General features: G+C 41.0%; 3 protein-coding genes across 5 annotated transcripts in view; 2 read left to right on the top strand and 1 right to left on the bottom strand.

Annotated features, from left to right (window-relative positions):
* NDUFAF2 (NADH:ubiquinone oxidoreductase complex assembly factor 2) overlaps nt 1-3067 on the top strand; it is a 43362-nt gene extending 40295 nt beyond the window's left edge. Inside the window, exon 4 of the mRNA XM_083465558.1 lies at nt 2539-3067. Coding sequence (XP_083321684.1) covers nt 2539-2793 — 255 coding nt within the window. The 3' untranslated portion in view covers nt 2794-3067. The remainder of the gene's footprint in view (nt 1-2538) is intronic.
* SMIM15 (small integral membrane protein 15) lies at nt 239-10196 on the bottom strand. 3 transcript variants are annotated; one of them, XM_083465575.1, is made up of 3 exons: nt 10138-10196; nt 7525-7604; nt 239-5196 (listed from the first exon to the last, which is right to left on the bottom strand). In XM_083465575.1, the coding sequence occupies exon 3, from the start codon at nt 5166-5168 to the stop codon at nt 4941-4943; it is 228 nt and encodes a 75-aa protein (XP_083321701.1). In that variant the 5' UTR covers nt 5169-5196; nt 7525-7604; nt 10138-10196; the 3' UTR covers nt 239-4940. The 3 variants fall into 3 exon arrangements, with proteins under 3 accessions (XP_083321701.1, XP_083321700.1, XP_083321702.1); XM_083465574.1 differs by lacking the exon at nt 10138-10196 and adding an exon at nt 9730-9873 and having other exon boundaries at nt 7525-7603; XM_083465576.1 differs by lacking the exon at nt 10138-10196 and adding an exon at nt 7778-8130 and having other exon boundaries at nt 7525-7603.
* On the top strand, nt 10100-27729 carry LOC310688712 (THAP domain-containing protein 3-like). The gene is given in 7 exon segments (XM_083465555.1): nt 10100-10238; nt 21890-22093; nt 23860-23908; nt 23912-24067; nt 24477-24596; nt 25591-25711; nt 27413-27729. Coding segments are annotated over 6 exon segments (645 nt in total). The 5' UTR covers nt 10100-10238; nt 21890-22013; the 3' UTR covers nt 27532-27729.
* Nucleotides 27730-27961: the final 232 nt, after the last annotated feature.

Below are 27961 nucleotides of genomic sequence, written 5' to 3'. Positions count from 1 at the left end.
TACCCCTGGATTTCCAGTCCCTGGTTTTCTTCATTTCATCTGGGTTTTTTGGGTGGGGCAGACTGCTGTTGTGTTACACTGTGTGTCATAAACCCACATGCATATCCAAGCACTCACATATAATCATACACACCAATGAGAGGTTTGGGATCTTTTGCTGGGATTATGACGTGTGCATGTTATGAATATGTAATAACTGTTAACCATATACCCACAAGAATTTCGCACAACAAAGGAATAAAGAAAGCTTGGTTTATTATATGAAACAGAGGTGACAGACTATATAAATGCTACTTCAGATAGCAAATTACAACTTAAGCAGGCAGCAACTCAGTCAATACATACACACCTTGATCTAAAGAGTAACAAAGGTAACCTAATGGTCCTAACCTAACAATGTAGTCCAGGGAGGAAGTACATAAGATCATCTCTTTTTTTAAGAAATTCCTGCCAGAGCATTAAGGAAGTGATCTCATACAGTCCCTTCTGTATTGATTCAGTAACTCTCTGAGTGCCAGCCCCTCAATGTGCCTGTCTGGCAATCATGCATTTGTGACTTTGACTGGAAATCCCACATAGATAAAATGAAATAAAATGTCATCTGGGGGTTTGTTTGGATATGCACTGTTTCTCTGTAGCTATCTGGTCAATGTCACCTCTCCCTCCCTCCCTCCTCCTCTCCATAGTCCAAATGTTACTGCAAATATCTGTATTCCTTAAGGGCCTGACCTTTCTATTCTAGAAAAATTAGTAAGTTAATTGAAGTCAATTGAATTGTTTTCAACCAGCATTAGATACACAGTTAGGTTTATTACATTGTGATAATGGAGATTCATTACTCTGCAATCTCAATTTCATTTTGATATGGGAATTTGGTTTTCTTTTGAGCTTATATTTGGCAAAGAGTCATTTGATTATCTGTAGTCAGTTTCCCCCTCACTTTGTCTAGGTTCTTGTGAAATTATGTTATATACTTGTTCTGTTTACAACCCCCTTTCCTTTTTCTATCTCAGAAAATTACTGAACTGGTGTGAAGTCAGCATATTTACACTATTCTTTTGGTAGTGTTACAGTAAATATTATCATTATGCACCAGTTTTTTTTATTAATCTGTTTGTAATATTGCAGGCACTTTGCAACAGTACATATATTATGAAGTCTTGGTTTGAAGTTGCATGATGGAGTTATTTTGCTGAATCGAAGCAGATGTAGAGTGTCTGTAGAGGGGACTGCCTTGAGACTTTGTTATCCCTAAGAATGGGAGCTATAGCCCAAGAGTTCTTTGGTTCAAATCTTGCAGTACCCATGATCTCAAGTAAATGGTTCTAAGCAAGTGATTGTTGCTTCAGCCTGTTCCCTTCTCCCACCCTATCCCCCCAAAAATGTGTATGTGTGGTACTAGATTGTGACACATTTTGCAAGTTGAAACCCTTGAAAATACCAGTACTAAAGCATTTCCCCCTTATGCAAACACTTGATACCATCCTCGCCTGTGATGCCTCAGACAGAATGGAGGGAGCATTCCCTACCTCACAGAGAAACTTGGATGTCTGGACTAATTTGGGGTGGAAAGCATCATAAAAAAGCACTGTATTTGTTTTTTACTTCCTGATAATTAAGTGGGTCCAGTAGAATTAAATATCTTCAGCACTGTGATCAATATGAAGCCACATTTTACAATACTATGCGCTATTTCCCATTGGCATGCATCCAGAAAGTGCACTTTTTATATATAAATGTATCACTTAATTTCTAGAATACTCACTACTTACGTTGCCAAACCCTTTGGTGCTTTAGATACCTTCATAGCTTTACTGACTTCATCTCAGCATGATGCCAAGGGGACCTGCTGAAGTCGATTAACCAGATCATTAGCAATTAATCCCCCTCTGTTCCAGTGGGACCATTATCACTGCCTTGTGCTAAGCTTTTACATCTGTTCTCTATGTTGAAATATCTAAACTCTACTGAAGTCCATTTGGTTCTTTCTAGATTATTGACCTAGCATAGAAATCAAATTGCAGAGAAGATATCACGATATGCTACACATTTTATATTTCTTATAGTTTATATGGTCATGAAACCCAGCCAATATAATTTTAACTTCCTCTTAATAATTTTTGCAAATGTGTTTGAATTTATACAAATGAACCACATTTATGTGAAACAGTCATACAAAAAAAGTAAGATACTTTTAAAAAAGAAGTTTTGTTGTGTTTCATTTATGTAAAGGATTGGCTGCAAACCCAGTGATGAAGAGAAACATGTTCAGTGTTAGTAGCTTATCTCATGAATTTTCATTTTGTTTGATAGGGCTTTTATCCATTGTGAGAGATTGATACTGAAAAATCATTTTGATATGTATATAAATATTAGAATTAAAATATACTTTCAGACTCATTCAATTAAAACAGTGAAATTATTCCAGCGAATGGATTTTGACTTCTGCCTTAAAAATTACTTTGTTTAAATCATTGCCTTGTGAGACATTCACCTGTTTCTTTCAGTCACTTAAATGCATTATTGCATTTTTCACAGGAAATTCTTAAGAATGTGGATTATAAAGAAGAAATGAAGAAGAAGATTGAAGATATTTATGAAAAGGAGAGACTCCTGCAGGTGAAAGAGTACGAAGAGGGGCTTGTAGCAGAACCACTTCAAACTCAGATTAAAGGCCATGCATCTGCCCCTCAGTTTGGAAAGAATGAGCCATCAGAAGATCCAGTCAGTACAGCGAACACTTTTCAGCCTGGATCCTGGATGCCCCCCAAGGACAGTATCCGTAATAAGTAAGGGGCCCATTGCCAAACCATCAGAAATTAGATGAATAATTATGTTAATAAGCAAAAGAGCAGAATGCTATTTTCTTGATTATTGTTGAAGTGTGATATTATGCACACAGTAAATATATACATTTGAAAATTCAGCAGCATTTTTAGAAATGGTAGCTCGGATTCCAAACACTGCAGCTTCCTTACGTTACTAGTGGAATTGATTTCATGGAAATAGACAAAGCTACTGGTATTAAGTTGTAAAACCAGATTAAATGTTTACCTTCTACAATTCATTCTGAGACATTTTCCATTCATTTCAGGTTTAAATTAAGAAACATTAGTGCTGTTATATCACTTAAACTGATGTCAGTACTTTCAAATTATTTACTAATCTTATGCAAGATTTCCATGTGCGTTTGTACTATTGGCTCACAAGTGGTGAACCCTTAATGAGTTAACTCCTGTAAGCTTTTACTTAGGCTACACATGAACTGCAGTCTCACATGAGTTCACAGCTTCTCATATGCTAAAATAATATGCACAAGTAGCAAATTTTATTTTCATGAAAGTAGACCAAAGATTTATGTTTTAGAATCAAACAGTGTTGCTTTGTCCATCATGTTTCTACTTAATAATATGTCCAAGTGCAATGTGATAGACCCAGAGCAAAATAATTTGCGTGCTTTTCAGATAACGTATATAAGCCTACCCTACAATTTAGATGCTCATTGTTCTTCAATAGGTTCACAGATTAACAAAGCCAGTTTTAAAGTATCATTTATTTAAAGTAGAAATTTAAATAAGGTTAATGTTGTTGCATTATTTAACTGTGCCAAGAGCAATATGTAATATTTACAACATGGGCATAGCCTAAACCATTTGGGGGGGGGAACCATACGCAATTCTGCGAGGCTGTGTTTCTAATGCATTTACTAGATGAAGCTTTAGGTTTCTCTAATCTTATCAGTCCTTACACTGGGAAAGGGCTGTAGCTCAGTGGTAGGGCATCTGCCTTGCATGCAGAAGGTTCCAGGGAATGTCCCCTTTCCAAAACCGTAACACAGTACTGTACTGAGCTAGATTGGCCAATGGTTTGACTGCATATAAAGCAGTTTCCTATGTATACCAGCAAACCATTGCTCAAGATAATGGACAATGGTCACTTGTTACCAATGCAGTATAACAAACTCAGGGCAAAATACTATCAACTGATGACAATCCAGGATCTCATCGCTGTGCAATAGGCCAACGCTCTTCACTTTTCTTTTGACAGTTGTGATATAATACAAAAGGTGTCATGGCACTTAGGAAGTACTGGGTGTAATTTATTACAGAAACCAGTTTTTCAATAGCTGGGGTATTATGTTGCCTAGGAGGAACGGATACTGTGGGGCACCTTCACTGGCCAATAGGATTGATGCTTTAAATAAGAACCAAGAACTAAGTTTAGTTAGGAGGTACACCGGATTCTGTCTAAATACACAATTATTCTTAATGTAAAAAGAATGAAGCTGCACCTAATAATCCTATGTGTTCACATCCCACTTCCACATCACATTCATTTCCATGGTCAGTCATTATTCCCAATTATTGGTCATATTTCACATCCCCCCCCTCAAAAAAAAGTAGGTACCCAGTAAACACCACTGCCATTTACACTAAAGAAAAAGGGCAGACATACACTTCTGTAAGAATGTTAATTACCATGTAAGATTCCATAGTCAAGGTAGTACAAGTTCCAACAAATGAATTGATCGCTGCAAGATGAAAATACTGACGTTTACAATGAAATCAGGAGAGTCTGGTATATTGAAATAAGTCACAGTAGAAAGAAGCTATCCTGTTAAGTCTGTAGTAGAAAAGAGTGTAGAAAATAAACAGTACATTTTTTTACCATGCTATAAAATCATAAGTAATTAGGTTTTCAATCAATGAAACAATAATTTTAAAAAGACACTTTAGACATGTACTGTAGTGTACAAATATACCCTAAATTAGGAAGTAAGTCCTAATGAATTACCACAGACTAACACAAAGTAAAAAACAAGTCATTTCAAGAATATTCAATTTTATGCACATCCATCTCTGTTGAAGATTACAATGTAAAGATGCAAATTTAAGAACAGTGCCTTTTTGAGAAAAGTTCTGTCCAGTAGGATTGACATCTTAGTCCTTCTTTGTTCGTTTAGCTTTAGCAATATTTTCCTGGCGCTTTTGTTTCTTCTTTTGCTCTCGCTCTTTGGCTTCAATCATTTTCGCTAGTTTCCATGACAGTACTGCACTTGCTAAGAATAGAGGTGTCAGAGCCAGGATCACTGTTGTAAGAAATCCATAAGGATCCTTTGCAGCCCATTCCACAATATATTCAGCCCAAGATTTGATATAATCAAACATCTTTCCTGCCACCTAATTGGGGGAAATCCTAAAAAAGAAGCGGTGACACAATTAGATACACTAAACAATTGAATTAATGGGTCAGCAGATTAATTTAGGTATATACAGTATAATGCAAATTTAATTGCCAAAACTGTGGATGGCAAAAGCTCTTTTTAAAAAAGGTACTCTCTCCTCTAAGATCATGCTTGCTACGATGCATGCATAATCTCAAAACAAAGTAGGCTTTCTTTCTTTAAAATGATTGGTTTTTCCTCATGGAGATTTAACCATTTGTTTAATTGACTAACATTTATTTAAACTGGGTGATATCCATTATGGAGATCCTAGAAATAGTAGATAGGTAGCCGTGTTGGTCTGCCATAGTCAAAATAAAAAAATTCCTTCCAGTAGCACCTTAAAGACCAACTAAGTTAGTTCTTGGTATGAGCTTTCGTGTGCATGCACACTTCTTCAGATACACACGTGTATCTGAAGAAGTGTGCATGCACACGAAAGCTCATACCAAGAACTAACTTAGTTGGTCTTTAAGGTGCTACTGGAAGGAATCCTAGAAATATTCATTCCTTAGTTCAAGGTCAGCCTTGAAATGACTCCAGGAAGAGAAGTTAACAGTCCTGCTATGGTATCTGCTACCAATTAGTAACATATACTGTAACTACATTTGTACCATGCTATGGGGCAAAGGGTAGATGGGATTATCTCTGGCCTTTAAACACAACATCCTAAACTGGGATGACTTCTTTAAGGGTTACTTGGTTCCCCCAAATATATATATTTACTGAGCATTTTTAATTGTATTCATGCAATTAATGCAATTTATGTACGTATTTAATTTATGCTCTGAACTGCCTTAGGTCCTGCACTGAGAGAAAGGCTGGTTATAAATAAAATAATTAATATAACATGCAAACATCCACTCAGATTACAGGAGAACTGGCACAATTCTGTGCTGGTCACTCCTTGTAATAAGCAAGCCACTCAGGTAAGGAAATATTTCCACAGAGAACAGAATTTGGCAATGTACTTAAAACTACCATAACCATGTTTGCATCACTGCAGCTTACGATGATTCACAGGACCAGACTGCCTGAAATTCTTCTTCCATGGGTCACATGAATACTTTACTCTTTCCTCATAAAATTTAATAATTTTACACACTTCTTGTTCATAGTTAATGCCAATACTGTATTTTAAACCACAAAAGATAAAATTGATGTTATGGTGAAATGAAAACACAGTAGTTAACTATGCTTTTCAGATCCGGACACTTAATTCTATTGACGGATGAACCTTCATAATAATAATAATAATAATAATAAATATCTTTATTGTCATTGCCCCCTCTCGGGGACAACGAAATTACTTGGCTGCTCCATCCACCCAGGTAGGACACTCCACACAAAATCAAAACAACTATAAAAACACTAATTAAAACAATACAGTATAATACAGCAAGGAAGATTAGATGACTTTCAAAGTCCAGGCTTCCCATTCAGGGCCGAGATCGCTCTGGAGAAGAAGCTGTTCTTAAGACGGCTCGTTCTTGTCTTCATCGTCCTGTATCTCCGTCCCGACGGCAGGAGCTCGAAGAGACAGTGACCAGGATGCGATGGATCTTTTACTATGTCCAGTGCCTTCCTATGGCACCTTGTGGCATAAATCTGCTCTAAGGTGGAGAGTGGGCAGCCAACAATGCTCTCTGCTGCCTTAACAACTCTGCACAACCCCAACCTGTCCTGGGTAGTACAGCTTCCGTACCACACACATAAGCCATAAGTGAGCACGCTCTCAATGGCACAGTGATAGAAGGCAAGCAGCCTTCTTCTCATGCCAGTGGTACATCCATGTCTGCATTGTTTGCTTATCATAAGCCACTGACACAAATAGGAACACATCTGCACTCAGCACCCAGCAGTTGTTTCACAGGACTACAGCTGGATCATGGCCTTTGGTCAATGCCTTGTCCAGATGAGAATGCATTATGGGTTGGATTCAAGAAACAAATAAAGGAAGGATAGCTACAAGCAGTATTCTACTGCCAGAATTCCTGCAGTGCTACAAAAGTTCTCATGCTTCTGCAGGAAGTTACAGAAGCAGCTCATCTTAGATTCAGTTTATTTTTTTCTCTTCTGCAAGATGAGCTGCAGAGTACCTTTTAAGCACATCCAAGGTCTTGAATTCTGCCCTGTCATATCTCTCTTTTAAGCATATGTAAAACGGCTTTGCTAACTTCATCTCTCTCTTCTGCTGCCATGACCACACCATCAATTTCACTGGGATCCCAGGTATCCTCTAAACCAACCCCTATTTTTTACAATTACATTAATATAATGTACCAGTAAATAAGACTTACCCAAGAGGCAAAGAAGCTCCAGTTTAACTATACGCAACAGAACGGGATACCGTTGTCATAGAGAACAAAAGGAAATCACCTTTAAAAAGATAAAGTAACTTCAGATTATTAAAATATAAAACAATCCAAACTTAAACAATACTTGCATGTTTGGTTGTAAAGGGCTGCACAACATTCAAGCTGGAGGGCTGACATAAGACCTTCCTTCTGACCCTACTATTACTGGAGGGGTGCAGAAAATACAGATACTCACTTTGGAAACATGAATCAGGCTTTAAGCCAGGTACAGGGAACCTGTGACCCTTGAGATGTTGCTTAGCTACCACTCCCATCACCCCAACGGGCTGATGGGAGCTGGCGTTTCATACATAAATGTGGCAGATTTATGCGCAATTCTCACATTTTGGAATTTACCATCTGTCGCAATCAAGATGTTAGAATAAAGAGAGAGAATCAGATCCACTGAGGCTAGTGCAAGAAGCAATGTTTTAATGACAGCTGTTTTAGGCAAAACATTTGCACTCTGCTATGAAAAGATAAATGGATGCTAGCTTCTTTCCATAGTGTTTTTTTCCCCTGGAAAAGACAACCATTACAGGTCTTTTGGGAAAAGGAGAGCCTGTACTAAACTGGATTGGTCTAAATGGCTACCAGAAGTCTTACAGTTCATAGGGTTGTCACACACAATTCTTTTAAGCTTTCAATTCTATCTCCAATTTCATGTACATCTAGGGTGAGTTCATGCCTCAGACAGCAATTCCATAAGACTGCCCCAGGGTCATATCTGTATGGAGAATTGAAATTCTGTTACTTGAGTCTAACTCTTCATCGTGGACACAGCCTCCACTTGTCAGCAATAATCTCCACAGTGACAGATGAAAGTACACCTGAAATACCCCTCCTTTGCTCCTAGCATACACTTATTTGAAGCACATGATTGTCCTATTCTGTTCTAAACAAGAATAGATAACAGCTTTGGAGAAGGACTTGCTAGCCAACTATTTCTATTCGAAAGTTAGGAGCAACTGATGTAAACAACAATGCATGCTCAGAACTGCAACTGAATACTTGAGGACTAGCAGCACGGTCTTATGCATATTTATTCAGAAGTAAGCCCTATGTACAACGCGGGTGGCACTATGGGTTAAACCACAGAGCCTAGGACTTGCCGATCAGAAGGTCGGCGGTTCAAATCCCCATGAGGGGGTGAGCTCCCGTTGCTCAGTGCCTGCTCCTGCCAACCTAGCAGTTCGAAAGCACATCAAAGTGCAAGTAGATAAATAGGTACTGCTCCAGCGAGAAGGTAAACGGCGTTTCCGTGGGCTGCTCTGGTTCACCAGAAGTGGCTTAGTCATGCTGGCCACATGACCCGGAAGCTCTACGTTGGCTCCCTTGGTCAGTAAAGCGAGATGAGCGCCACAACCCCAGAGTCGGTTACGACTGGACCTAATGGTCAGGGGTCCCTTTACCTTTTTAAGCCCTATGTACAACATTGACTTAATACTAAACAAGGCATACTCTCAAGTAAGGAGAAGAGATTGCAGTCTAAAGCTGGTTTGACATAAGACTGTTACTAGAAAAGCACGAGGCAAACACTTTTACATGTATACCCAACCCCCTCAGCATCTTTTCATATTTACACTCAAGGTGGCTGAAGAATGGATTTTTTTCCACAAGCCTATGGGGATGGGGGCCACAAAAGAGGATTTCTAATCCAAGGCGACAATCTAGAATTCAAAACCAAGACTAGTAGCTAAGGACATATTTGCAGGTGTGGAGGGAAAGGGTACCCTATGTAATTTAACAACTACAGCACTGCTTTACAGTTGAGACTTGCCACTGGAACATTTCTAAAATTAAGACTGCCAGCGCTTTTCCTAGACGCATAGGCAGGTCCTCATGTTGGTTTCGTAGAGACAAAACACAAAGTTAATTGTAGGGGAATGCTTTTAGCAGGACCAACGGAAACCTCCCCGGACAGGGACAATGCAGTTAAGACTTAATGCAGGCGTTAGAATAAGACACGGAAAAGGAGCACAAAGCCAGCAGCAGCAGTTTATCCGAATGTCATGTACGAATCTTAAACGGCTGCTGCTCTTAAAAAAAAAAACACATATGCCCCACTATCAACTTCTGAAACGCTTCGGCAGCAGCCGCGTGACTGGGAAGACGTAGGCGCGCCCCCGGCCCTGAGAAAAACCACACCTGTTGGGCTTCTGCCTGCGCGGGGCGGCCGTTAACGCGAAGAACGCAGCGTGGGGGGAGGGGCGGAGCGCGAAGCAGGAGAGGTTGGCCGGAGAGCGCGAGGGCCGGAGGCGAGACCGGGAAGGGCTCCTGCCGGTTCCTTCGGGGGAAAGGACAGACTCCTCCCCCGGCGGCCTCAGAAAGCGGGCTGGCCTGAGGATTAGCAGAGGAAGCGGGTATCCTCCACCCGGCGATGCCCGGCCTCCCTTTCCCTCAGCGGAGCCTCGTCAAGCGCCAGGGGACGCGGGCGCCCCCTTTCCCCTCATGCCTCAAAGCCCCCCTCCCGCCAACCACAATGCCTCCTCCCATTGGAATCGCCCAACGCAACCCTCCCCTCCCCCCGTCCCCGGCTAAAATATTCGCTCACCCCTCCAACCGGAAGCAGGAAGAGGGTAAAGGAAGTCCACACACCCACTCCGTTTCGACTCTGTTGTCTTGAGCGATCATAGAGGGTGCAGTCGGCTAGAAAGGTCAGTAGTAGATGCTCGCCGCAAGATTTATTGTCATATGCAAGCTGTAAATCGCCCCGCGGTCTGGAGACGGAACTTCCGGGTTCCCGTAGACCCGATTCGCCTCCCGAGAGCGGTAGTGAGAGCTGCCCATAGAAAATTGTGGAGAAGTGAGGTGGGGGTGTTTATTTGTTGCTTAGATTATGAGACCGTAGCATGTCCACCAAGAAACAAAAAGCATCAGGTACGGTGCTTCTCACTCGCAAGCTTTGTTTCAGGTACAAAATGTGCACATGGCTTATTTAAGGCTGGCTCTGTTGCGGCAAACGGTCCATTATCTCCGTGTTGGAGGTGGCTAGAAGAGTGAGGGCTGAGGCAGGCTTGGATTGTCAGTCAAAAATCTTCCATACAAAACACCTCTCAGATTGGAGCAAAGGCCAAAACCCGCTCCCAGCCACGTTCCAATACTTAATTGCACGTGGAAGCCTTGCCCTCCATAGTCTTGTGTGCTTATAACTAAAAGTTTTTGACGCAAATAAGATCTGGGTTACAAAGACCCTCCTGCTTTGGCTAATCCTGCTCTGGAGCCAGTGTGGTATCGGACCAGGGTTCAAATCCGCACTTGGCCTCGAAATTCACTGGGTGATCTTGGGCCGCTCACAGCCTCTCAGCGTAACCCACCTGTGGGGATTGAATGAGTGGGGAGCTACGCACGCCACTTTCAGCTCCTTGGAGAAGAAAGGTGGACCATAAAAGCAATCAATTAATAATCAATCGTTTGACAAGGCGGAGATGGAGAAACCTAATTGCCTCCCTGCTGGATCAGGCCCGTGGCCCATCTACTCCAGCATCGTGTCCTCAGAGTTGCCTGCCAGCTGCTTCTATGGGAAGCGCAGTGTTACCCAGCAATCCTCAAAACACGCTCTGCTGCGTCTCTTTTTTTTCTCCGTGGTTTGCTTACGGGCAGCTTTCTCTTCCACCCCCTGTAGTTTGTGGGAGGAAAGGAATCGGGTGTCTGATTGTTAGAGCAGCTGGCTACCGTTTGAAACACATACAGTATATAGCTCTATGTTGAATCCGCAAGAGCGGTCACGTGGCTAGAGGCGCGCCTGGGCCGCCATTGCTTTGTGGGGGTTATTGCGTGTGTGAGGGGAATGAAGGCAGCCAGAGCGGAATCTGGAGCGAGGAACTTCCGGGGAAAGGCGGTAGGTTCGCTCCGCGCAGTAGCGAAGCGCTCGCCAGCGGCGCCCTTTCTTTCCCGCGCCCTGAATGGGGCTCCTGCGAGGCGGGCGGGGCACGTCGCTCTCGGGCTTTTGCAGGAGAAGGATGCTCCTCATCCAGAGAGGGCTGGGGTTTGTTTGCGAGGAAGACCCGTTGAACTCCTTTTTGGTGAAATGGTGCCTACGGTTGGGTTTGCGCACCGTTTAAAGTCCCGCCGCACACCCGCCGGTTGCGGAGGCAGAAACTGGACCCAAGGAATCAACACAACAGCAGCATTTTATAAATTGCCAAGCAGTTTTCTTTTTTTAAAAAAAGACGCTCCCGTATGTTATACACACATACATGCAAAATTCGTATAGAAATGTATATCCCTGGGGAACCTTTCAGCAGGTTTACAATCTGAATTTACACATAGCACAAGACAAGTAAATAAATAAATCAGGATTGGGTTCGCAGGATAAGCTACTCTTGATTTCTTTCAAAAAGCAGGGAATCACAAAGTCCCTTTGTCCCTAAACCTGGCCACAAGGTGTTTCTCAGAAGGTGCAATGCAGAAACGTTACAACAAATCAAATGATTTAAAGTCTACTGTTTGCTTATAATACCATAGATACTTGTTTACACACACACACACACACACACACACACACACACGGAAAGGGTTTGTGTAGTACTTCAAGTAGCTTTCAACATTATTTGTTAATAAGCTAGATGTTAATTATTCTAAACTTTATCAGAAGCACCACACCAACACTTGTAAAGGTGTAGCTTGAGCAGATGTATTTGTATCAAAAAGTTCCCCACTGATTTCACTAGTTTATATCTATGTAACTATATTTTGAATCAGCCTTCATGCTCTGTTTTACCATGGTATAAGCTGGGCAGTTAGGTATACCTTCTACTGTTCTTATGACTGTGTATTTAAAATGTAGCCTAAAAACAGCAGCAGAATGTTAAATAGCCATGGCAGATACCTTTGGAAAAAGATTTCCCAGAGTGCTACTTTGTGCTGTGCAAACTGAAATTCCTTTTATTCATAAATAAATTCATTATCTTGGACATTGTAGTAAATGATGTAGAACACCTGCTATAGAAGCAAGTAGTGAAAGTAAATAAGACCATTTAAGCTGAAAGATAAGACAAAGCAAGGCAAACCCAGCTGAGCACAGAGTGGCTCGATAGCATTAAGGATCATGATAGAATTTAAATTCTTCTATAAAGGAGGAAGGATACCTGAAAATATTTTAAGGATTTTTATCCTAAGCTTTTCAATTTGATTGTGAAAGCATGACCCCATGTGCATTTGCTATTTACTCTAAACTAATCCCTCTTCAGTCAATGGGATTTCACCTAGGGTTCTTGCCTTACAAACACTTACCGGTAATTGAATTTTTCTTAGCTTGGGGAACCTGTGGTTTTCCAGATGTTGGATTCCCAACTCCCATCAGTTCTAACCAGCATGCCCAGCAGACAGGGATGATGGGAGTTGTGACCCAGCAACACCTAGAATCTCAAAGCAATACTGGAACCAGGAGCACCCTGAAACTCTAATCCTTGAGTCTGCAGTGGGCGTGAGAAACCATCCAAACTAGGCTGGTTTCCTTTTCCTGCGCAAACTGATTTATTGGCCAGGAACACTTCTGTCATGTCTGGATCAAATATGCACAGAATTGGATTGCATACGGATGTCCAGTGTGTAAATGTGTTGTGGCAGAATACAGGGTGTGTTACTTGACATTTTATTGTGAGCATTTCATAAGGGAATTGTTTGGGTTGTATCTGTTAAGCTAACTGCAGGAGAGGACTGCTAAGAGAATGTTAGTGTGACTTGTAAGTACTCTGGTAGTTGCTGTATTCCCATAAGCTTGGGCAAGAAAAAGCGACTATCAAATTGAATAAATAAATAAATAAATAAATAAATAAATAAATAAATAAATAAATAAATGATAAAATATAAGGGTGGTGATTTACTCAGCTTTACCCACCGAAATTAATCAACATGACTAATTAAAGTTCATTCATTTCAAATGGTAAAAATTAGTTGAATACCACTCCAAGTTTCCGCCAACTGACAAGACGTATTCATTAAGGTGAACTGATGATGGTCAGGACAAAAAGCACAATCCAGTCATTCATATATATATATATATAGAGAGAGAGAGAGAGAGAGAGAGAGTGTGCTATTGATTATATTAGCGAGAAATGGACTCTTCTTTGGAGCCGTTCCTTGGAGGTTTTTAAGCAGAGGTTGGATGATCATCATGTATGATTTAGTTGAGATTCCTGCATTGCAGGGGGGTTGGAATAGATGACCCTCAAGGCCCCTTCCAACTCTATGATTCTATGATTTCAACAGAACCTCAAGTTGTTGTTGTATGTTTAGAATTGTAGATTTCCCATAAAAGAAAAAGGACTTAGGAAATTTGCGTTTCAGTATTTACAATATTCAGCCATTATGATATATTCTTGAACTATAATAGAATGTTCCGGTTGTCTGGCAGATATGGGATTGGTGATATATTGGGTCCACTCAGAAAAAAAAACTTCTCATTTTAGAAAACATTGGTGGAATACTTATGCCTTGTCATAGTGACACCAGAAGATTGATGGATGGGTGGCCCCACCCACTTATCAGAGTGGTTCCCAGAGGGCAGGGTAGCTCAAAATCCACCTTACTGGCTGGATCCTGTTCCCCACCCTTATTATAAAACATGGCAATAATTGGAGAAAAGTAAAGAAAACCCAGATCACCCAAATTTGAAAACTAATCCAAATACATGTAGTAATTTGTTTTACAGTACTTTGAAAATAAACTTTCATTTGGTTCTAATGGAAAACAAGTTTTGTTGTTTATTTTATTGGACACATTTTTATGACAGTTTAAAAAATACCCCCCCAAGGTGGCTCATAAAATGAAAAAGTGGAACAATAATAAAACAACAGTTTAAAAAAATTATACAATATCAAATAATATTCAGTGCATTTCAATACCATAAAGCACACAGTGGAAGCCAATACTGAGGCAACAGACTCAATATGTAATTCATTACAATCCTATAAATAAATTCATTACAGCCTTCCATAGTAGTTCAGATTTTGTATTAATCCTGTATAAAATGCTGCCTTTCTGTACTGTACTCAATGCTGCTATAGGAAAAAGAGCTCAGGATATGGGGGGGGGGTGTCAAAATTTTAGGTGTAAAATAATAAACTCAAACAAAGACTTGTTCTGAGGCCACAGTGCAGATGGGAAATGTTGGAAGTGTTGAAGCTGGGCAAATCTTGCTGTCATTAAATACAAATAATATAATTTTACAATTTATGCATGTATTCCATTGGTCCATAATTCGTTAGTGAATCTTTCAGGCTGAATTTCAGTCTATCTATTGTCCCTAAAATCTTTTGTGTCGTGTGCATCTTTCTGCTACAGATTAATCTCAGGGGTAGCACTGTTGAATTTAGTGAAGTTATATCAGGTATGAATTTTAGGCTATTGCATCCATAAAGAATCATCCCCAGGAGTGAATTATTTCTTTATGCTTCTTCATGAACTGTTTATCTTGCATAATTTCTTGAATCTTGTCTATTCCACCTGCCGAATAATATCCCCCTTGTTTCTGGATGAGTTATGCAGCTCCCCCTGCAATGGCATGTTGGTGAGTGTTTTCTGAAGGGCCATGAAAATTAAATTTTTCTTGTGCTTCCCCCACCCCACCCCCAGCTTGTAAAGTGAGAGTGCTTTATCAGCACTTTGTCAGCCATGTGTGACAGATCTGCAGCATTTGCACAGCAATAGGTAGTATTTCTTACAGTTGTAGTAGACCCAGCCAAACCTCTTTTGTGACATTGGGAGTTAGATCTTATTTTAAAAACAACAACAATGCCCCAATGTGTTGTGCAGCCATAGAATGCACAATATAGCATCGCTTCATACCATTTGGAGCCTCTGTAGTCATGAAGGGAGTGAGGCTGTTCCTTAAAGCACCTCAGTGACAGCACTTTACTTTAAGGAGAAACGCTGTCATTGTTCTGGCCTGACCTTGACCAGAAGCCCAGAAGGCACACCAGTTCACCTGAGAGCAATGCAAGTAAAGGCCAAGGCTCCAGCACCACGGAGAGCTCCAAGCCTCCCACAAGCCCTTAAACCTCAATTTTTATCAGTCTCAAGCCTTCTCTTTCCTGGAGCATACAGAGTTTAAAGGGCCAGTCTCCTGGCCTGGGGCCTAGCACACCATCTCATTCCCATTAGTTTCCTCCTGGTTCAGTTCCTGTGCTCATGATCTGGTGACTGAAGGCATAAGAGCCCACGTCTAGGGATGGTCAGTTCTTTGAGGACCTCAGGGTTTGGGTCTCCGTTGATGTGACAGGCTTTGGCTCAGACCCAGTGTTAAAGGCCTATGCCTGAGTCTTGCTCTTCCATGGCCTTTGTTGCCGCTACTACTATTATGGCTTATCCTTCCTTGTCAAAGTCCAAGCTCTTAAGGAGACCGTGACATCATCATCATCTTCATTATTATTATTATTTCATTTCATTTAGAGACTAAGTGAATGTTTGATGTTTTATTATGGTTTTTGTATGTGTTGGAAGCCGCCCAGAGTGGCTGAGGCAATCCAGCCAGATGGGTGGGGTATAAGTAATAAAATTATTACCATTATCATCCTCATCTGCATTACCCATCAAGTCTCACTGTGCTCAATGGGACTTACTGCCAAATAAGTTTGCATAGGTCTCCCTAGAGTTGTGTTGAATAATTGAGAACAACTTGGTGCAACTCATTTGTGGATTAGTCTGTGTGGGCCCAGCACTCTACAAAGTACAGGCAGAAGGCATGACTGAAGTTTCACTATACAGTATGTCCCCTCTGGGCAGTAGCAACAAAAGGAAATAGCTTTTAAATGACTGCTATTGGACAGTGTGCTATTGTCTGTACACCTGTCAGGCCCAGACCTGTGCCCAAAGGAGGATTTGAAATGGAGGGCCTTTCAGAAGCTGGGCTACAGTGTGAAATCACTAACCTCTTTGTATACAGGCTCTGCTGCAGGGTTGGGGAACTTGTGACCCACCCGCCTGATGCTGTTGGGACTAAAACTCCCATCATCCCTGACCATTGTCCATTTGGCTGATACTGATGGGAGTTGCACCTTGTGATAATAATTATTTAGCAGGGTGGTGATTGGCCCATGTGACTGATGATTCCATTTAAAAAGTGAGTCTTTTATTTCGGGACTTGCCGTAGTTATTTATTTATTTGCTTGCTTGCATTTCTGTTTAATAAATAGATCCAAGGATCACAGGGCGGTTTATAATATTAAAACACAAAAATACGTAACATAGTAACAAGCAAAACGAAAATAAGAACAAAAGCAAATGAAGAATTCCTCTTCCCACAACACATTTAAAAGGGTATCGGATGTTAATCAGCCAAAATTTTAAAAGGCAACAGATTGTTTAATTAGCCAAAAGCTTGGGAGAAGAAGAACGCTTTTGCCTGGCACCGAGCTGAGTTCAATAGTAAATTAGTTTCCCTAGATGTAGCTATTCTGCTCCCTTGAGTTATGTACTAAAGACTGAACTAACCTATATTCTGCCCCAGGGCTTAATGGAGGACTTCAGCAGAGAATAATTGCCAAGAGGCTTTAAGGCCCTTTGGTACTACTAGATTAATGCAAACTGGCCTCTTCAGGCTTCTTGAGGTCTAAGCATTTTGCTTTGCCAGAAGGGATGACTGAAATTCATTTCATACATTGCCTTTAATGAAAAACAGTGAGATACAGTAAATGCAGATTAATTGTGCTGCTGGTCTTTAATTCCTCCTCATGTTACATTTGCAGTCATATGAAAGAGAAGAAGGAGACCAAAAAATCATTAGCCTCCAGGCATATTGCTGGAAGCAGTAATCTCTTCTTATCTGCTGAGTTAAGTGCTGGATGAATTCTTGTGTGGTGTTTTGAACTCTGTCTTTATGCATTGACTACCTGACATGGAATACACCTGGCCCTGAGCTGACCTCCCTCCCACTTCTGGAAGTGATCACAGCATGAGGCAATGTGCCTCCAGGCTAATGATCTTTTTTTAATGTCTCAACTCTCATACATGAGCAGAAATGACGATTGGAATTGCTGTCCTAATTTGCACAATATATATTGCAGGCAAAATTATATTAAAGGCAATGCATAAAATTAAGTTAATCAGCGGGTATTTTCCAAATTGAAGAGATGACTGTGTAAATAGGAAGAAGATGCTTTATTATGTGTAGGTATATGAGGGGGTGTGGGGGAAGAGCTAGAATTGTGTATCAGAAGCTCTCTATATTTTGGTAGAATGGGAATGGACGTTAGCACTCTATTTCATTATTGCCTGTAGTATAAATATATATGGAGCCTGAAATCCAGTGCCTGCTCACTTTGCAAGAGTGTTGCTGGTACTTCACCTTTGCTGTGTGGGGTCTTGCTGCCCCTGTGGTTATTTTCTGGGGTCTGCACATTTTGGCTGACCTTAATATTTGCAGATGCCACCAGCTCTGTCCTTTTCCTGTGTCTTCTGGCGTGCCCAGAGAGCTAAAGAAAGGGATAAAAATCTCTCCCTAGCTTAATGATGTACTTTGGAAATGCTCAAAACTCCTGTAGCATGGAGACAGTGGCCAGTTCTGTCATTGAATCAGGGGTAGCCAATGTGGTGTCCTCCAGGTATTATTGGATAGCAACTCCCATCAGCCACAGCAAATGGACAGGAATTATGGGAGCTGTGAGTCCAATGGCATCTGGAAGGAACCATGTTGGCTACCTCTGCTCTTTCCTGAGGTTGGTACTCATGAAAGATGTGGACTCTTGTCTCTTGGTACTAGGTATTCTCTTTGGTGAGAATCTAGAGCTTCAGTAGTTAGCAATACAGTAGCAGCAGGAATTTGCCATTCCAGAGAGATTCACAGAGCTTCCAATATCAGCACCGTGAAAAGCTCCCAGTGAGTCTAGTCTGCCTGGTGTGTCTTCCCTCCTTAGATAACATTGGGACCATGTTGTGACAGCAAGGAGATGGAGCTGTCTAAGGTAATCTTCTGCTATAGGGCCTGCCCACTGAAAAGGGCTTGTCTTCTCCTGAGACCCCAGGCTTGGGGTGATGATAACACTAGGCTTAGAGCAGGGTTGATCTCTGACCTCCCTCTGCATCTCCCAAGTGTCAAGAGACAAGACCCCATCCCTTTCCTAAGGTCCGGCCTCAGAGAGAAGGAAGGAATGGTTCCAGATCTTGATCTCCTTTTTCATGGCATTACTGCCAGAATTCCTTCAAGCCAATGGCAGTTTTCTGCAGGCTTCTGCCCAAGTTATCCCTCTCTTACTCCTTTCCCCTCTCCTAGCCATATCTTCTTATGATCTCTTTTGACTCTCCCAGGTATTATCTATGGCTTTTACTGAGACTGCGTAGTGCCATTGGGGTACAGGAGGGAGAAGGCATTTCCTACCCTGGGAAACCATATTCCAGTTTTACTGAGTTTGGGGTGCCCTTATAGTTTGTTGTGTGCCAGAAGACCTGCCAACCAAGGATTTCAAAATGGATGGACCTTTTTTTTCTTTTAAATACAGAATTAAAACCATACTAAGATTAATGGACGATTTTGGCCATGCACATAACTACGAAAGAATTATAAGCCACATTGTTAAAGTATTGAAACGTGGACCACAAATTCAAGCTTTACTTCAAACGCAAAATGACATTGAACCATCCTTTATTCGTATTGGCATTGGACATTATTTATTAAGCACTTAAAGTTTCCAAGGCACTGTACAAAGATGTTAAAACACAGCATTATCTAACAGATGTGATACAATAGGGGGGAAATGATGGGGAATGGGGGGGAAGCAAAATTCAAGCACTAATTTTTCACAAAGTTACATAATATAGCAATGAATTTTGTTGTCTTAAGGTTGTGGTAACTGATGAAGGCTCTGCAGGGACAATGATGCAACATACCAATTCCTGGGGCTTTAGATGTTACTGCTGCTGTTCCAAATGCTGCTACTTCTGGTAACCGTGGGGGAGAATAGTACCTTGCAAGAAGTATGCCACCTAGCAACCCAGATGTAGCACCAGATGTTTTGGTTCATAGAATGAGTAGGACACCTTCTTACCTTGGCTATTCCACCACTTCCAGCTCTTTCTTGCAGCAGGGAAGTCTAGTTTCATTCTTCCAAACACATTTAGAAATTCTGGCTGTGTCTTTGTGCCTGTTTGCAATAATAAGCATGGAGACTGGATCTATTTATACTGTGCTGAAGTACAGTTAGAAGCTGTTCTGTGTATTTTCCGGCCTTATTGGCAGTGCGCTTGGGATGGGGTGATGCCGGTCTGTTGTCTTTAGTCAACCTTCTTCAAACACTTTTAAAAGCAATGTATTTACAGCAGAACTATGTCAGGAAGGAAAGTCCACATAAATATACATAATGGCTGCGTTTGGATGTTTGTCCATATACCCATGCATTCCTCTCCTTTCCCATCACTTGTTGTGCTCTGGCAGAGGGATTTAGCCAGTTTTCCCTGCTGGCAAACTAGATTGTAACAGGAAACTCTGGCTTAGCCAGTATAAAGTATTTTAACCCCATGCTTGCTTCCTTGGAGGAAGGAGGAGACATACATGTGACAAGTATATGAATAATTGTCTCTAGCTTCAAATTAGACATTTCAAGCTTTAAGGAAGCTTCAAGAAGTTGTGGAATTTCTGCTAATGCAGAACACAGTGGAGAAAAGGCTAGAGCAAGGGCGTGTTGGAGAGAGATGTGTCCCTTGCCCATTGTGGTGAATATGACAGTTTTTGGCAAGAATAGCTAGTCATTCCACAGAGGTGAAGGCAACTGTTATTGCCATCCTTGTGAATCTTAGGGTTTGAAGCAAAGCTCTCAAGTGGACTGCTGCAACGGACTTGAGCTTTTTAAGAAAGAGACCATGTCAGTCATGGATCTTGCAAATTCTTTAAACAGATCACTGGTCGAGTGGGTTCACAGAAGTCACAACACTTGTTTTTTTCTATTGAGGTGGATAATATCACCCCCTTGGTTGCATTCAAAACCATATGGATACTTTCATGGCAGCTGTTGAGAACAAAAGGTGTGACCCACTGACGCTGAACAAAGCTTATTTTGCATTTTTCCTTGAAGCTTAGATAAAAAATATGGAATGTGCCACTGCTCTCATTTCTGTTACCTTCAGTACATGTACATTTAAGAAAGGATTAGAGTTTTCAATGGTTTATTTTGCAAAATGGATATAGTTGATTTCTCTTGGCTGATGGGTTTTGCTATTTCAGCAGTTCAAAAACAGTACAGAAATGTGATCTGGCGTTTTCTGCTGCATTTAAATTAAAGCCTGTTACTATTTACTCTGAATGGCTGTTAGCTAAATGCATTTAATGTAGAACACATTCTGACTTGCCCAAAGAATGGCATTTTCCAGTGCTGAGAAGAAAATGGCCCTTGAATTAGAGAATTAGCTCCTCAAAAATGTAGCCAGGGGAGTAATACCTCTTTCTGCATAATTGTGGGGAGGGTGCTCATGTTATTGTTTGAGTGAGTGACACAAAAATAATTGAAAAGCGCATAATAGAAACTAATAAGTGGGGACTCCCTGGGAGAGGGAAAGGTTGGGGAGAGGAGGACAAAGAGAAGGATTCTCCTCCTCTTGCCCTTCCACTTCCTGTTCTGGAAGAGAGATAAAAGGGAGTGGGGGTTAAGGCTGCTTATTCTCCTTTGACCTTTCCTTTGACACTGAATCATTGTGGTGGTGGTAGGGAGCTTGCACACCCCCCACCATGGTTTGGAACCCTTATAATCCATATAGACACTGTGGCATACACACACACCATATGCACAAATCCCAGAAAGAGGATGTGTGTGACAATGATGTGTTGATAATAATGATGCAATACTTAATACTTGCAAGCTATGCAAGTATTGCAAGAGTGTGTAAACCCACAACAAATGCTCTTCAATTCTATTGCTCTATGATTCTGCCCTTGAATACGTACAAGAATGGGCCTTCAGCCTTTGCACATGCACACATGTACTTTTGGGTAATCATGTTTAGGACTGTGCTGTAAGTGTTCAATAAAGTAGTCATCTCTGTTTAAAATTCAGAAAATTCTGATTCAAAATGATAACTGTCAAAAAGAGTAATGCTGTCTTTTGGATGAAGATCCAACATTGCACCAGAACTTCTCCTCTCTTTCCTGCCTCTTCCAGCTACCTTGTTTCCTCAGTTTGCTCTGGAGAGCAAATTTTTGGGAAGATGCAAGCGGGGGAGGGGGAGGGGGAGAGTCCCATTTGCACAAGAGGAAATCTGTTGTGCAAGCAGTACGATACAATTAGATATCATTCTTGGTATGCTTTTCTATGTTGAAAAGAAGAATGTAACTTAATCTTAACTCTTTGACAAAAATACTTTTCTCATTCCCTTCTTTCAGCCTTCTACGTGGAAATGAACTGCAGCACCTTCTCCAACGGAAGCTTTTCATCCTAGTGTATTCTTTCCATGTGCTCTGCTGCTTAGAATTCTTCTTTTCTACAACAGTTTGAAGTAGAATTACCATGGTGAAATATTGTGCAGCATATAACTGCACCAATTCAGACACAAAGTTGAATAGGAAACAGGGAATAACTTTTCACAGGTAAGCGTGAACAGCCTGAGCATAGTGATCTTTTATTAATTATCATTGTTATTGCAGGCTATTAGGCATTTGCCCACAGGAATGAATGTTTGGAGGAGGCATATTGTTCAGTGTCTCCAAAAATAACATTGCAGGCTACTCCAGATCCTGTTGCATGTTGTGGAGATATTTAATTTAGCTGCCACGCCTGTGCTTGAAATTGCACAAGAATGTGATTTATGTAAGAGTAGAAATGTGGTAATAAATTTTGATAGTCTTATTTTGGACGACTTGTGTTAATACCAGCATGGAGCAGTATTCCATAGCGGAACATTGTGCAGGGATGTTTGGGAGGAACAGTTCTCATTAGTTCACAAAAAGGATGTGTCGCCCAAATGCACTATCCCACTTGTGACTCTTTCCAGCAAAATCCAGGAGGACCTTTCATTAAAATATAATTATTTTCTACATCCAGTATATGTGGGTATGTATTGGAAAGATATTATGTTCCAGCTTTCCACTGAATATAGGCAAGGTATGTCAGGCAGGCAGTAGATTGGCAGAAGGCAGAATAAGATCTGTTAGCAGATCTATAGTTGATTCACCATAGATCCTAGGTTCCCAACTGTCCAACTGTAGCAAGGTCTTAAAGGTTTCCTCCCTGTCAAAAATTAAGCTGCTGAAACAAATAATACCTGGGAGAAATCCAGGAGTGAATTTTCATTCTGGGCTGTGCATGTGCTCAGAAATACTCTGCTCTTCATTCTTAAAATGTGTCTGAAAACTAGAACTGTTTTGCATGTGGTTCTAGTTGATTGATCTCAGGGTTCAGGGGTGGGGTGAGGAGATGCTGCAAGTCTAAAATCTGCTCACAATTGTTCTAAGCATTCCCATAGAAGAACATTTTACACCAGTGGTTTTCAGCCAGTGTGCCATGGCACCCTGAGGTGCTTTGAATGATAGCCAGGGTTGCCACAGGGGTATTTTGTGCACAGCACTTGAAAAATGAGTATACTTACTTTGTAGATTGGGGGGAAATGTTCCTTCTGCATGATTCAGGCCTCCAGCTGCCAATTTGTTTACCCCTCTGACAGTCCTATACATTTCTACTTGGAAGTACCGTATTTTTCGCCCTATAGGACGCACTTTTTCCCCTCCCAAAATGAAGGGGAAATGTGTGTGCGTCCTATGGGGTGAATGCAGGCTTTCGCTGAAGCCTGGAGAGCAAGAGGGGTCGGTGCGCACCGACCCCTCTCGCTCTCCAGGCTTCAGGAAGCTATCCGCAAGCCTTGGGAGCCCGCGGGAGTTCCCACCAGGCTCCCACGGCTTGTGGAGAGCTGCCTCTATCCCGGAGCCCGGGCGCGCTGAGCAGTCGCGCCCCGGGCTTCGGGTAGTTCTGCGCAAGCCGCGGGAGCCCTCCCACGGCTTGCGGAGAGCAGCCTGTTCTGGGGGCTGGGGTCGGGGGAAGCTCGGGCTTCCCCCGCCCCAGCCCCGCGCCTGGGAGGGAAATGAATTTTTTTTCTTTATTTCTCCCCCAAAAAACTAGGTGCGCCCTATGGGCCGGTGCGCCCTATGGGGCGAAAAATACGGTAAGTCTCATTGAGTTCAGTGGTGCTTACTCCTAGGTAAGTGTGTATAGGATTGAAGCTTTACTACCCCCAAAGCTGGGCTGTTGAGCATTTAGCCTGGCAACCACATGTACATAACACTTTCTGTATGTTTGTTCCAAATGTGGTTGTTTATAATATTACCATAAGAATACTTGGGTTTTATTTGCTCATAACAAGGTTTCCCAAGGATAATGCAAGAAAGCAAGAATGGGCCATGTCAGTACACTGAGCTGACCCTGTTAGTGGCAAACTTTGGATGCCATCTCAGTGGGACATGATTTGTTCTCAGCATTTTAGCCCAGAGTGCTTCAGAGAAATTAATGGAAAGAAGTTCCTCAAGGAAGAAAGTTGTCCTTCTATATTTTCCTTTCCTGACACTTCTAAGGTATGAGATTTGTGTGATATTCTAATTTTATTATACTGTTTCTTTGTTACTGGTCCTCAGTTTTGGTGGACCATTCATTCAAGCTTCATCTCTTGTTGCCTTCAGGTGACTAGTGAAGACATTCCTGTTTGGCTTAGTGTCTGGTCTTAATTTAGGGGGCTTTTTTCTGCTGCTGCTATGGGTCGTGCTGCTATTCACTTCCATTTTTAGCTAATTATATTTCATTATTGTGATTTTATTTTGTCTCTGTGTGTGCTTTTAATTGCTGCCTGCTGCTTTCTTGGGTCTTGTTCTCTAAAGGTGGGATAGAAAATGTTTAAATAAGTATACCATTCAAACAGCAGAACTTCAGAATGTAATTGTCACCACATTTTCAATGACTTCCTAGGAGCTGTTCTTTGTTTCCTAGAAAATACACGCTCCAAAAAGACGAAGAAAGAACTCCAAGTGGGCTGGAGCACTTGACCTCACTCTTGTCAAGGCAAATGGCAGCAAAAATGAGATGTGCAGTCAGCAGATCATGCAAACTGTAAGCAGAAAGGCAAAATGAATTATCTGTTTTGTGGAGATTAGTTACCTACCTTTACTTTAGTGGATTGTTAAACTGCTGTGTAAATTGTAATTTACTTTTAGCTGGATTACTGTTGTAATTAGTGTATATTCAGCATACTGAAGGAAAAATTGCTAAGGTAAATAGCCCCTGCGAAGTTATATTGCTGCAAAATTCCCATTGATTTCAGTGCATGTTGATTTGCACCAATCAGGGCTGGCCCTTCCATTAGGCAGAGTGAGGGAGCTGCCTCAGGTGGCAAATTCAGAGAGGCAGAAAGTAGCTAGAGTATCTGTGTTTGCCCTGCAGTTCCTAATAGGCTAGCTTTCTGCCATAGGGTGCATTGGAGACTCTGCTCCATCACCAGAGCTGAAGTAAAATTCAACTACAAGTCTAGTGTGCACAGAATGGTGAATGCACCATCTTATCCTTCACCTCAGGTAGCAAAATGTCTTGGGCAGCTCCTGGAACCAATCTCTGCATGTGTGGAAATTATAGTGAGCCAATGGTTGTGTACAGTGGAATATTTCACATAGGATTGGACTGAAAATGTAGTAAGCCAAATTCCACAGATTATTTGTAACAGTTATGTAAAGGACATCCAAGTACTGTTTGTCACATCCAACCACAAAACAGATACAACAATCTTTCTTGTGGCATTTGAGGAATAAGGACGCACTCTTTGGAGCCAGACCCATGCCTAGAAGCATAATAGTATTGGAGCTTCTATTCATTTGTTTATGATGAAAAGAAAATTAATGCGCTATACATTTCTTTTTTTCCAGAACAGGTGCATATATTATAGCATGAACATGATATTTTCATCTTTATCAGTATGTAAGATTTCTGATTTCTTCTTGCTCAAGAGAAAAAGAAGAAAAGCAAGGAAATGAAAATCTATCTTTAAAACCTAGCAAAGCACAAAAAGTTACTTTTCTATCAATGATTTAACCACTTTTGGTTCTTTCTGTAGACACCAGCTAGTGATTCACAAAAATCACTTGAGCACAAAGAGCATAAAGTGGATCTGAATAGCTTTTCTTCAAAGATAAGCCCCACTGAGGTATATAGTGCAAAGTATACCCTCACAGGAAGTATAAAAGCAGTAACTTTGTCAACAGTCCTCTTCAGAATCTAATGATTGTAAATGTTGAGTGCAGAAACAGTTGCTTCAAGGAAGGTTTTGGCCCAATCCTGAAATTATGATTCAGATTAAATCTTTAAGGAAGCATGAGATATCAGGGCATTCCGCACAATAACAGGACTTTAAATTGAACATGTATGTTAAAGTTCAAAATTATATTTAAATGTTGTGCTTGGGTATGTAGAAGCAGAGACTCGAATTTATTGACTGCTTTTGAAGAAAGGGTTGGTGTTGTGATATTTTTACTGGTGATGTTTTTAATGGATATTTTTATATTATTGTAATTGCATTAGTGTTTAATTACAGTTTAATTATTTTCCCCCCTAGGTTTTTAGCATTTTCTATTTTATCTGTGTAATCCATTTTGAGTCCTGGACTAGGAAAAAGGCAGGATACAAAAATAAATATAAAAATTAAAATAAAATAATCTCACAGCACTAGCTGAATTTACTGTGTGCTTGCCGAGAGAGAGACAGATCTGTTGTCTTTCCCTTAACCATTAAAAAAAATTAATACTCTTCAGCTGCTAGCATACAGCCAATGTTTTGAATAGAAGCTATTCATTACATTCTTACTCCTGTTCCCAGGGAACAGATGCCTGCTTTTCATAACTTCAGCAGAACAGCTCTAAAATTATCTTGATGAATATGACAAGCAATTGTCTAAGTAGTCTACATTCACAACAATACACGTTGTTCTTGATATCAAAAGTGGATAGGTCAAAAAGAGGGGGAGGGAACAGGAGGCAATAATAATGCAGGGCGGGCAGGAAGAGTTAATTTCACATAGAAACTAAGTAACCTCTGGATAAAAATGCATAGGATTGTGATCTTTATCACCCCAAAGCATACTGGAGCAAAAAAAAGAGGTTTATCTGTCTCTGGAAGAAGACAAGTGAAATAGACTGTCAGATTGCCTGGGGAGGAAATTCTGTAAATTCAGGTTCACTACAGAAAAGTCACCACTGCTATCTAATAGTGTGTGACATACAAGAAAGATGGTTCTTGAATTCATTTGTGACTGGAAAATTTGGTATGCAGGTGAGGTGTTCAACAAGGTTAAAAACACTTTCCATGATACTCCATGATTTCTACAAGCAAGCATCTCAATGAATTATGATGCACAGAAACATTGTGAGTTGGATGTAGAAAAGATCAAGTAGATCTCTTCTTCCACAAGGGTTCTTTTTTTGTCTTCTCGCTGCCACCACTGCCTCCCCCCCCCCACTACAGATCCCTCCGTCAATCACAAAATCTACTCCTGGATTAGATCACTTTTAAGTATCTGTGTGAGATGGGGCAGGCAGGCTACTGCAAGACAGGGAAATTGGTGGAGTTTAGCAGGGCTGCTGAACAAGGGCAAAAATGCTTTTCCTCTTGTGCAAGACATCTCTGGATCGAAGGCATTAGATTTAGTGTGGTTATATATTTTCAGAGAGTGCATGCCTCTCTATACCAGTTGCAGCAGATAGTTAAGTGGGGAGAGTACTATGGAACTTAGGTCCTACTTATGGGCTTCCCCATAGACATCTTTTTGGCCACTGTGTGAACAGAAGGGTTGGAATAGCTGGGCCTTTGGCCTGATCCTGCAGGGTGCTTGTGTTCTTCCACATTACGCCAAGTTGTTTTTTGTTTTTGTTTTTTGTAGACAGAGCATCATTACCATATTACAGATAGTCCAAAAACACTGAAAAGGAAGCTAGATGAACTTTTGGAGGAGAATGATGAGCTGAGAAGAAGATTAAGGAACAGACCTCCCAAACAACAATGACTCTTATTCAGATGTGGGCATTTTAAATGGACAAACATTGTAAGGACATGAATCCAATGAGGTATCCAACAGTGCGGCCCTAGATGAATGCCGGGACTCATCTCTCACCTGTACTCATTAATGGAATATTATGTATCCCACTGTATTTATTTACATAAATGTATTCACGTTTTCATATAAACAGATTTGGCAACTCTGTAGGGTTTTTGTTTGTTTTTGCTGAAAACAACTTGGCTACAACACAACTTATACAACACAACACAACATATGAACACAACATGGCTACAACACAACTTAAGACTATTATAATAAATGGGTCTAAAGTTGTTTAGTGTTTAAATTGAAGCTTTTGTATGAGAGGGTAGATAACATCCACCCTAAGCAACATATGCCGTATTTTTCGCCCTATAGGACGCACTTTTCCTCCTCC

The sequence above is a fragment of the Podarcis liolepis genome, assembly GCF_965112155.1.
Source record: "Podarcis liolepis genome assembly, chromosome: 11".
Lineage (NCBI taxonomy): Eukaryota > Metazoa > Chordata > Lepidosauria > Squamata > Lacertidae > Podarcis > Podarcis liolepis.
The sequence above is the reverse complement of the archived record's forward strand: the minus strand, read 5'-3'. Positions and strand labels throughout refer to the sequence as shown.

Coding starts and splice junctions, on each gene's coding strand:
- SMIM15 (XM_083465575.1), bottom strand. CDS start 5,168: ATGTTTGATTATATCAAATCTTGGGCTGAATATATTGTGGAATGGGCT.